Here is a 12,140-nt window from a genome sequence, read left to right as displayed (position 1 = left end):
AGTCATATTGGCAGAGGAGAATTCTGCTGCTTTTTTATTTTTGAGGTTTTTTTTTTTTTTTGCGGTTTTTATCAGTTTTTTTTTGAGTTTTGAGTTAACAAACAAGTGTTTTTGATGATTTTGTCTTCTTTGGTTTTTATAGCAGAGGTATTGTGTGAAAAAAGAGAGTTTTTTTTTGCCTTATTTCTTCATGTTTATTTGGCTAATTTCGAGTCTTAAAAGAGGTTTTTGAGGCAAAGTGTTAATTTTCCTTGATCTGATTTCTTCATATATGGATCATAGAACTCCCAATCCTGAAATTTTATTTTCTTTTTTATTTGTTTAATAGTTAAGAGGTGGTAAATTACTTTGATGTTTATCACAAATGAAATATATTTTATCTCGAACTTTGTGTTATGAGGAGGTTCATGCACTCGATTAAGCCTTTTTATCTGCTTTGGCACCAAGTTTAAATTTTGCACAAACTAGCTTCTCATTAGATCAATTTTACACTGGAATAATCTATAAAAATAACTAATTTATATCAATGATCATCAATAATATCACCTAATTGCCAAAAAAAAAAAAATGCAGGTGTTTAATCTTTGTGCAATTAGATGCAAGAATCGTGATGTTTTTGAAAAAGGAATAAAACCATATTCTGAAGTGGAGAAGTTGATAAAGCAGAATAAACCTCAATGGGGAAGTTTCTAAAACAATATGACAGAGAATACATGAAAATGGCCATGTTGAAGCATGAAGAGACCTTCAAACACCAGGTGCACTGCACCTTATATTATTTTATTTTATATTTATTCACATTTATTTATTATGAAAGCTTCTAATTCTCATTTATCTTCTTGTAACTCATACAGGTCCATGAATTACATCGACTCTATCAAATTCAGAAGATTCTGATGAATGAAATGAAGACTGCAGAGCTGAAGAAGCAGCAAGCTTCTTCCAATTCAGAAAATAAGCCAGACAAGCGCTGCGCAGAAAAGAGAAGACTGAATCGAACACTGGAACTTGAACTGAATGCAGAAGAATACATAGGAAAAGAAAGCAAAGCTGAAGAAGGAGAGCTGGAGCTGACTCTGGCTACAGGAAGCAGGAGGAGGAAGAAAGAAGAAACTTCTTTTACTTCTGATTCTGGAGCAAGTTTCTCATGGTCTTCAGCTGAGTCAAGTGGGGTGAAATTAATGGGGAAAGAAGGGGGATTGTTTCAGGCTAACAGCTTTCAGAGTGAGAGGAAGAGTTCTTATGATGTTGAAGAACAGGTGAGGCAGAATAGTATGAATCAGTCGCCTTGGCTCTTGCAGTGTTTGAGTTTGAACATGACATGATTATCTCTTCTTCTTTTTTCTTTTTTTTGGTGATCATTTTCAATATAAACACCCTTGTTGAATCTTAGGGATCATAATCTTCTTTGGTGAACAAAATCTAAATTTTGCTATTTGAGATGAAACTAGTTTATGGGCAGTAGCTTGAGTTTTGTCAAGAAATCTATGTGATGCATATCATTAAATGTCAAAAGATGGAGTACAGAGAAAGGATTTAAAAATCTTGTAAATGGTATACTGCACAAAACCTTCCAAAAAATGCATGTATGACCAAAAGACAAAATTTAAAGCAAAAAAATATATGAAATTTTTTTGCAAAAAGGAGGAAAAGGTAGAGCTGGTGGTCATGTCTCTAGCAATGGAGAGCTTCGATCATGGCAAGGAAAACACCATCAAATTGAAGTCGACAACCTTGAATACAACCAGCAAAACATGGGGTGACGCCGTGAATAACGCTAGGACAATGCTCAAAGAAAGGAGGGGAAAACCCCTTGAATACCACTAGTGAAACTCATGATACAACCTTCAATAACACCATCAAACCGCGTAGTAACACCATTAAGAACACGATCATACAACCTTCAATAACTACATAAAAAATAATCCTACCAAACCATTAAGAACACGATCATACAACCTTCAATAACTCCATAAAAAATAATCCTACCAAAACGTGGGATATAAAATAATCCTACCAAAACCACGAATAACACCGATAAAACGTAGGATAAAACCTTCAATAATACCCACAAACTGCAGAATAAAACTCTCAATAACACTGTCAGACGCATTAATATTACCACTAAAAGAGATGATACCAAGTCGGATGACACCACATAGAAGGAAAAAACTATGAATAACACCTGATCTTGGGCGCAATAACACCTGATCTTGACTTCTATAACTCCAACATGTAAATATCATGCATCACATAAAAATATGGGTACTTCACCTAAACTTTATTATGTGGTATGTAAATAAATTTCTCGAAAAAAAAAAATCACAAATGTATTTTTTGCAACATATGTCGCACCACAAAATTTCAGTACAAACCCAACAAAATTTGGTTCACAAATTCTCTTGGACATGTCCAAACTTTCAACTTTTAATATAACATCTTTATTTAGTTAAATGTAAAATATTAGTGAAAAATAAATTGGTGTTAAATAGCGCAATCAAATAAGCATAAACATGAACTTCGATTACATTTATAACTTTATTAATATATCTCACGTCTAAATACACAAAACAGAAGTAAATATAACACATAAATATTACGTGTAGATGATCTGTACGTATGGGCGGGTGCACCCGGAGTGTGCACTCATAATACACACATAAATTTCACTTATATAGCACACACTAATCATTGAATACAACAACAACAACAAAAAAAACAACAAAACCTTGATGCCACTACGTGGGGACAACTATTTTCACTCTATTCAGGTTTACAACGTGTCGCTTCCAGGAAACGCCCTAACACTTGCACAATAATAAAAAAGATTTATGTTATGATTTTTTCAATAAGCTTTACGCTAGTTGTCGACTACCTAATGCACATTAATCATTGAATGACGAATAAAAATAATTGAATCGATTGATAATAAACATGTTTCCTTAAATAGTAAGCATTGTGTTCTTTAAATAAACACATATGAAAGAGCCTAAATAAGGCAAAATTCATATTGTAATTAAACTCCTAATAAAAGAAAAGGTTAAAATGAAATTTTGATGGCTATGCATGCACTGCTCTAACATTCAAAGCAAAAGCAGAAATGATAGATAAAGACCCTTTATTTGATGTGAAAGTCAACGGCTATAATCTAATTTAGAGAATCTTTCAGCAGTTTCTTTACTTAATGATGCCGATATGTATAGATTCTCTCTCCCCATCACCCTCCCCCCCCCCCCCTTCCCTCCCCCCCCCCCCCCCCCTCTCTCAAGATATTAAAGTAAAAATGTGCATAGATGCCACAAAATTTCTATGTATTTAAATATTTTATTTTTGGCATTTGATCGAAATTAAAAGACTAAAATTAAATAATATTTGAGCTGATCGGCTCACTCGTTCAACTCAGGTTTTGACCAGTTCAATTCTGGTTCTATGAAGAAACAGTTTCGAGCTTAAACCGAACCTGTTGAATGGTTCAACTATTTTAGCTCGGCACTTTACTCTTTTACCCATACATGAAATTGTATATTTTACCCTTAGAGAGTTAGTAATAGTAATATTTTTTTATGAGATATGAAATATTTGAATGCTAGAAATGTAAAAAAGCAAAATTTAAATGGTAAATTTGTAAATTCATTAGAATTGTGTGGTATGTTTGTAAAGAAAGCATAATCTGTCTCTGGTCTAAGTTGCTCTTAATTTTTTTTTTTTTGTGAGATCTAAAAATTGAAATGGACATAAATATTTTTATATAGTTATCGATTCCCTATAAATGAATGCATGAATGAATAAGTTAATGATGCGCATAACACCAATGATGTCAAGGCAAACTAACGTACAAAGCACTTAAATCAATTAATTTATTCCTTGATGCCATTTTATATAGTTATATTATAGTTATCAATTAAGGATAACATTCAAATTATAAGAAAAAAATCAACATTAAATTCATGCTTATTCGAACACCTATCTTTAGTTAAATTAAACAAATTTGATAGCCGTTGGTATGGCCAAGCTATAACAAGATAAATTTCTATGTACGATCATTGTTGCTCGTTGGCCTTTCTTGGTTCGATCGGCTGACTCAATTGATCCCCTACCAATTTGACGGAACATCAAGTTGGTTGGGTCGACACGTGTTGTATTTACAATTGTTTGATACGGTCCAACATATTTTAATCATACAGATAGTGTCATGGACCGAATAAAAAATAAAATGATATAATCTAAGTTGAAAAATAGGGATCTTTATCAACTCACTAAAGCTTCAATATAAAATCCACCACTTTTGAAGTCCAATGCCCTATCCCCAAATCAAATATTTTATATAAAATGATAAGTATATCATTTCAAGTCTAGATTCATGAATGAAGAAGTTTTATAGCGTTGGAAAGAAGCAATTTGACTAAACTATCATAATATATGAAGTACTATTGATGTTTCTTTAATAATTAAACTGCGGTACATAATCTTTATGGATAGGATTTATCAAAATAAATAAAGGTTTCTTCTAGGCCGACCGACTCGTGAGTTGGCTCGAGCATGGCTCTATAAATGGTTCATAGGTTGAACTCGACGAGCTAACAAGACAAGTCTGAGCAAACTTTGATTCAACTCATTAACTCGTGATCCAACTTGTTTAGAAAAATTAATTAAATTTGAAGAGTTTTAATATAAACTATCAAAAATATTTAAAATACGTATTTTATTTTCTTCTACCGATTGACTTGGCCTCAGTAGCTTTGACTGCATTTTTGCTGAAAAATAAGAAAAAGAAGAGGCAGCTCAAGACTAACTCAAAGCACCCACTAAAATATGCGATAATGTGATAAATAATTTAGAATTGTGTTGAAAAAAAAATAAAAATAAAAACCATGGATTTAAAAAATAAATTGAGGTCTATCTGATCAAACAAGTCGTCAGAATGACTAAAAATAAAAGATTAAGATTTAAAATTAAAAAAAAATTTATTCAAATTATTTAAAACTGAAGTGTGTTGACTTTGAGAGAATGACTAAAAATAAAAGATTAAGATTTAAAATTTTAAAAAAAAAAATTATTCAAAATATTTAAAACTGAAGTGTGTTGACTTCGAATATTATATATTGAATTAGTAAAATTATAATTATTATGTTTATTATTATATCATTTAAAAATAACTGTCAAGATTTGGGATCATCACAGTTGATAATATTCAATATCTTAGAGCAAGTAGTGTAATCAATGCAATGGGTAACCTTTTCATGAAGAAAATAATGCATGTGCTCCAATCTTAAGATCATGTATCATCCTTTCTTGCATGATCAGCCACGAACTTGTACATTAAAGGAGCCAACTTTGCAATGAAAAGCTAAAGTTTTCCATTCAAATGTCCCTTATTTTGCCACACTAAGAGAGGATTGTTTTTTATACCACTCTCTTTCTTTATTTGTGTGGTTAATTCATGCACTTCTCCCTTTCATATTTTTTACGTACTTTAAAAAGGTCTTCTCATGCTTTCTGATAATAGTATAAAAATTGACCCGACAAATCAATTCGACCGAGCTCGACTCAAAAATTCGAGGTTCGGGCTGACCGGAATAATTCTCAATTTGGTTTGGATTAGGAGTTCTAACCCGTTTACTTTTTCAGACTGTATTTGGGTAAACCCACCAACTCAAAAATAATTCATAATTGACCATAATAACTATTTTTTGTTATGTTGAATGGGTTATGTGGGTTGATTTAGGGTCAACAAATTGATTTCCACTCAGTTTTGAGTTAGACTTTCTGACCTGTTTAATATTCTGATCTAATTTTGGTCAAACAATTTCAGATCAAGTCAAATTAGGGTCAAACTTGAATTTGACCCACAAACCCAATTTGAAAGCCCTATTTTCTAATAATTGAATTGCAATAAAATAAAACTTAATATTATAAATTAGTAGAGAAACTTGATAGCTAATCACTTACTTTGGAGAAGCTTGATGACAAATCTATAATTAGGAACTTTGGTGAATTTAAGATATTATTTTGGTGCTTATGGTATGATTTTCCTTCAACTTTACCCCAAGACTTGAAGCCTACCCTAAACCCCAAGAATGTTCTATATTGCCTCCCTTGAACTTTATGAAGTGGCAGCTATAGGATCGTGTAAGGCAAATAGGCCGGGAGAAGTAATTGATCTTCATCTCATTTGGAAATAATCAAAAGAGTTGATGGATTTTAATTTATAATTTCAAGTGGCAAAGTTTGAATTACATATGCAATCAAATCTATTTATAAATAATATATAGAAAGTTATTGATTACATAAATTATATTTTATTTATTGATACTTTTTTTATTGTAATAAAATACTTGATTTATTATGATCATAGCACCAAGTCTAAACCTAAAAATTTAGAACAAATTTATTTTAATGATTTTGAGAGTTAAAAGGGTAATGTTATAATTTTGCTTAAACCACATTGCATAGTTTGTCTACTAAAAAAACTCTAATGCTATAGTGCTTATGCTCGATATTTTTTTACAATTCATAGTATGTATGCCATGTTAGACATGTGTGCACTCTAAAAAATGAGATACATAATATTAGAGTTTGTGACCTAAATTCAGTTGAGCTTGAATAGGAAAATTTGCGGTGTTGCCTAAATTATGGAAAGCTTTTTCAAAGTATGTTGAAGATGACACTACAGATGTTCATGGAGGTATGGAGGCCACAAACCCCACAATACATAATTTGTATTATTTCTATTTTCTTCACACACACACAAAACACTTGCTCCACGCATAAGCAAGGTCGTGAGACCTCTTAGTTGAAAGACAAAGTACTCTACCACTACGCCAAGTTGGCTTACATAAAATTTCATTATTTTTTTTCACACGTGTGTAAAGTTATGGTTTTGCTGGTGTCATGTCATGAGAGCTGCCTCCCATCCTTTAAACTTATCTTTTACAAAAGAAATAGGGGGGAGTGCAATCATTTTCATGTAATTCATGTAGTTCATCCGCAACTTTTTCTTTATACTAATGTTCCAAATATCATATTCTAGTTAGCTTTACATCTATCAACTTAACTCCCATCCTTTAAACTTATCTTTTACAAAAGAAATAAGGGGAAGTGCAATCATTTTCATGTAATTCATGTTGTTCATATGCAACTTTTTCTTTATACTAATGTTCCACATATCATGTTCTAGTTAGCTTTACATCCATCAACTTAACTTCTGACTTTATTGATAGTGAATGAAATAAATTATATGTGAAAATATTAATTGCTTCCCTATTTATAGATGAAGCATTACATCAATAAGAAGTGCTAATTTAGAAGAGATATATGTGAGTTATAAACTTAAACTTAATGCCCTTGGCCTGCATTAGCAATGGAGGTAAGGAGCATCTCAACTTTATAAGAAGCATATATTTTGTGTGCATCTCGCTCTTCATCCCTTATGACATGGTATATGATTCTTCTTTATAAAGACTATTATTTGGCATATATTCATGATAAGTTCCCCTTTTCTCCTTTTTTCTAGGAAAAAATTAGTAAGAGTTTTAATATAAATACATCAAAGAAGAGAAAAAAAAACCTAGCGCAAAATGCTCAACTACATGCGAAAAGGGTCTATTTTGGGCTGATCTCATTATTTGTAAAATTATTCATAAAATTATTATGAGAGAAACAAAATGTAAATTTTTGTTTTATGTCATGAACTTTCTATAATTTCTCTTCGGAAAAAAAAATTAACAATTTTTTTCTCATAATTATGAAAAAATAAACAGATAGATTTTGATGAAAAAAATCAATCGTTTATCTAAACAAGACCAACAAACCACACCAAATTATTAGACGTTTTGGAATTGAGAAAGATTGAACACAATAATCGTCCAATAGATCTTTCTAAATGATAATATCTCCTACATTCTTGATATTAAACACGAGCCACCATGACCACTACATAAGTCTTTTTTTATATATATTAGAATTCGTTTCATTAATTATGAACTTTGTTGACCAGATGAGTCTATAATATTATAAGTTCATTTTGATGATTGTAAATATATGATTAGAAATAGTAATATTTCATGTAAGTAATTAGAAGTTGGGAGCACTTATATAGGGATCAATTTATCTTATGCCTACTTTTCTTTATGATCTATTAGTGATTAGTAGAAGCTTACAATGTACATGCATCCTCAATTCCCTTTTTGGAAGTCTCATTTCAAAGCTTTCATAGTGATCTTTAGAGAAAGAGCAATAGAAAATAACATAACTTCACGATTTCTCAGACCATCTATTCGGCGGAGGTGAAATCTTTCGATGACCTAACTGTCGCTTAGGGCTTCGCTCTCCATGAAGTGCATGAGGCGGGAGTTCGAAGGAAGGTGCGTACTAAAAATGGCAAAATTAACCTTTTTTTAAAGCTTGTTCTATCAACAATCTGAGAATCGTTGCATTGCTTTTAAGCACAGTTCCGTTCTATTAAAACGCCTTTCATGAAATGTAGTTACTTTGATACCTGCGCAGAGCAACCTCACATCCATAACTATACTCCTTTAAACGCCTGATTTTATCAAAACAATCTTTTTTTTTGGGGGAGCGATTTTGATCATGTAAATGTGTATGAAGAAGAGGATTATGAGGGAAAGAAATAGAAAGCTTGGAAGCTAATGTGCTTTTTGGATGGCTTTCAGGTGGATAGCTAGTTGTTGAGTCAGTTGGTCTAAAGTTGAGATCATAGATTTCAATTTCGAAAAGTAATTACCAACTCTAACTTGCTCAAGGACACTAAGTGTTGAGATTTAGATCCAAGTTTAATACAATTTTTTTTTATTTTCCTAATATTTGATATTGCCAACATTTGATGATGTTCTCAGCAAGTTAGTTCATTTAGTTTTTTTTTTTCCTGTTATGTAGTTGTATTCACACACTATATATTGGTATGTTAGTTCTCTTAACATTTATGATTGGAATATATACTTTCTCTTTGGGCTTTATAGAGGGAGGATTTTTTTTTTAAAAAGATTTGTGTAGCTTGTTTTTATAAACATGATAAGGCTGTAATTTTCTAGCTTTTGTTTTCATATTTTCTATTTTTCCAAGTTAATTCTTATTGTTAGATTCAATTGTTTCTTCTCTGTTTTGATATCTTCTATACAATCTTTTATATTCATTATTCTTCTTAAACTGAGAATCTTGAGATCAAATCAAGAATTTTTCATCGATCAACAATTGGTATCAGAGCCAACTACAAAAGAATAATTAAGTCGACACAAAAGTTTAAGATTGATAGATTTACCGTTGAAAATGATTTTAGCATGTGGCAGGTAAAGTTGAATTCTCTCTTAGTTCATTGAGGGCTTTTAGATGCATTCACTATTGAAGGATTTGCAACAATAACTGACAGAGCTAGAGCAAGAGAGATGCAGTTGAAAGCACATGGTACTATCCTTCTTTCATTTGGTGATGAAGTTCTCAGGGAGATAGCTGATGAAGAAATAGCTATAGAGGTATGACAGAAAGTTGAGCCAATTTATCTAAAATGATCTTTGGCGGCTATTTCTTCAGAACCAATTATATAGTTTACAAATGGAAGGATCAAAAGATCTAAGAAAGCATATGGATAAGTTCAATAAGACTATTCTTGATCTAAAGGACATTGATGTGATGATTGAAGAAAAAGATCAAGGTATTATACTTCTCAGTGTGTTACCAGAGTCTTATGAACGTATCGTGGATAAAATCCTTTGCGGAAAGAAGACATTAACTATGTTTGAAGTGAAATTTATACTCATGTCAAATGAGTTTCAAAGAAAATAAAAAATAAGCGAAGATAAAAGTAGTGAAAGAGAAAGATTTGAACAAAGAGACAACAAGAAGGGGAAAGCCTATCATGGAAGATCTCGGCTGAAAACTAACATGTTAAGCAAATGTTTTAATTGTCATAAGGAAGGCCATTTTAAGACGGGTCACCCTGAGAAAGGAAATGGTGTGGAAATACAATGAGGATGGAAGGTTGATTTAGCATTGAGTTCAGATGGGTACGAATCACCTGAAGTTTTAATTGTTTCAACCAAAAACAGTAATGATTTATGGATCATTGTTTCGGGCTATTCTTTTCACATGAATCCTAGTAATAGTTAGTTTCAAGAACTTAAGAAAGGAGAGATTGCGGAAGATTTTTACTTGGAGAATAAAAATCGCAAAATCATGGGGAAAGGCTCAGTTGTAATCATGATGTTTGATAAATGTGAAAAAGCTCTACAAGGAGTTGGGTATGCATCTGAACTAAAACACAATTTGATCTTTGTTGGTGTACTTGATGCAGAAGAAAGCAAGGTAAAGATAAATAATGTCTTGATTAAAGTTATGAAGGGTTAAATGGTTGTTATGAAAGACCATATGGTAAATTACCCGTATGTTTTTTGGTAACTCATTTACTAAATCATTAGCCAATGTTGACCAGCTATCATGAATAACACTAAAATTTGGCATGTGAGACTTAATCACATCAGCAAACTTGGCATGGCAGAATTGGGTAAACATAAATTATTATGTGGAGACATTATTGGTAAGCTTGAATTATGGAAGAGTTTTATTCTTGGCAAAAGTATCAGATTATGATTTGGCACGACTAAGAGTAAGAATAACGAAATATTGGAGTATGTTCACAATAATCTATTTCTTTGAAAGTTCATGTTTCGAATACTCGTGTTGTTGAGAGATTTTTTTGTTCAATATTCTTGGTCAAATTTTTAGAAAGCAGATTAGATTGTAGATAAGATAATACCTAGATATTTCATCCTCATTTTGTGAGAATTTTTTTATCTGGTTTTGAGGTTTCCCATAGACGCAAGCTCCAATGGTTAATTACCCTTCTCAATAACAGGATATCACTTTCAATTAAGATTTGTCATTAAATATTGAATATTCAGCATATAGTAATAACAAATATATGTTTTTGTATGATCAATTTATCACCTTGAGCTTAAAATGAACTAAAGGGGAAATGATGACGGACCTGATCAAGATCCCATGATTTCATCATCCTAGGTCATTGTGGTTCTCGATCTATTTTGCCATAGGAGGTAATTGACTAAATCTGATTGAAGGATTATTGTCAACAATTATGGATCACGTCATATAAGCCCCCCTCCTCTGTAGATCTATGTTAGATATTTGTATAAAGGAACAAATTTAAGTCGATCTTAGCAAGCATAAAATTATGTCAATCAAATGTATTATGAGTCATAACTCAAAGGGTTGAAAGCTATTGAGGAATACTCGATTAGAATGCTCTGGTTGCAATCACTACTTTTTGTAGAACCGTTTGGCCAAACCACGTTGACAAATGACTCGGGTCACTTCCTTACTAGCATAAGATTGATTTGAGTATGTATATAATACACTCGATGTGACATTCATTCTGTGAACTTAAATCAATCAAAAACTTATCACTCTCGATAAACCATTGCAGTTGATGGATGAAGTTTACTTTAAGATTTAAAGTGATTGATTTTAACTTGGATGTTTTGATTTGTTATTTTAAAATTTGATTTGAAATGGTTGATTTAAAATTGACCAATCTTGTTGAAATTTTAAGTCTACACAATCAACATCAAGGATTTAAATAGCTTTCAACCTTTTCAATTGTCCCGTTTATAGAAAATTGGGTTCAATCATAACCTAAATCATTTAAGCTTATTCAAATATTCTTTTGAACTTAATTTGAAACTAGACCCCTCCGGTGGATATCTTCTGTCAACGTGATGTTTATCAGAGATTTGAATGTTCTAAACACTTATATTTGCAATTTATTTGAAATTTGTCATTTTAATATCTTTAAAATATTAGTCTTATTAACTCTAGTATTTATGGGAATGATGGACAAGATGATTTGGACTTATAAATTTTCATACTTGTCATTCATATATTATTGAAATTATTAAACTCGTCAACTCTCGCCCTTAAGACGGGAGGATCAGACTAGTAGGACTAACAACATTGCCATATAGACAATGCAGCCTAATTTGGAACTTGGATAATTTAATTGTCTTGAAGTTGTTTTTAAAAAAAGATTTGATAATTTTATAATAACCGTAGACTTGTTAACAAAGAAATTTGTACACTTTTAAAATGAGATCAATTTGAGTTAATATCTC

The 12,140-nt window shown here is 31.5% G+C and overlaps 1 protein-coding gene across 1 annotated transcript; it reads left to right on the top strand.

The window, feature by feature from the left end:
* Window positions 1-427: 427 nt before the first annotated feature.
* Window positions 428-1,427, top strand: LOC110022209. Its single transcript, XM_020721036.1, has 2 exons — window positions 428-758; window positions 855-1,427. Exons 1-2 carry the CDS (start codon window positions 678-680, stop codon window positions 1,323-1,325), a joined length of 552 nt encoding a protein of 183 aa, XP_020576695.1. The 5' UTR covers window positions 428-677; the 3' UTR covers window positions 1,326-1,427.
* The last annotated feature ends 10,713 nt before the right edge of the window (window positions 1,428-12,140 follow it).

The sequence above is a fragment of the Phalaenopsis equestris genome, unplaced genomic scaffold (genome assembly GCF_001263595.1).
Source record: "Phalaenopsis equestris unplaced genomic scaffold, ASM126359v1 Scaffold000174, whole genome shotgun sequence".
NCBI lineage: Eukaryota > Viridiplantae > Streptophyta > Magnoliopsida > Asparagales > Orchidaceae > Phalaenopsis > Phalaenopsis equestris.
The sequence above is the reverse complement of the archived record's forward strand: the minus strand, read 5'-3'. Positions and strand labels throughout refer to the sequence as shown.

Excerpts from the sequence above, each read along its gene's own strand:
- LOC110022209 (XM_020721036.1), top strand. The coding sequence starts at position 678 with ATGGGGAAGTTTCTAAAACAATATGACAGAGAATACATGAAAATGGCC. Across the intron at positions 759-854 it reads AAGAGACCTTCAAACACCAG|GTCCATGAATTACATCGACT; the intron begins GTGCACTGCACC and ends TAACTCATACAG.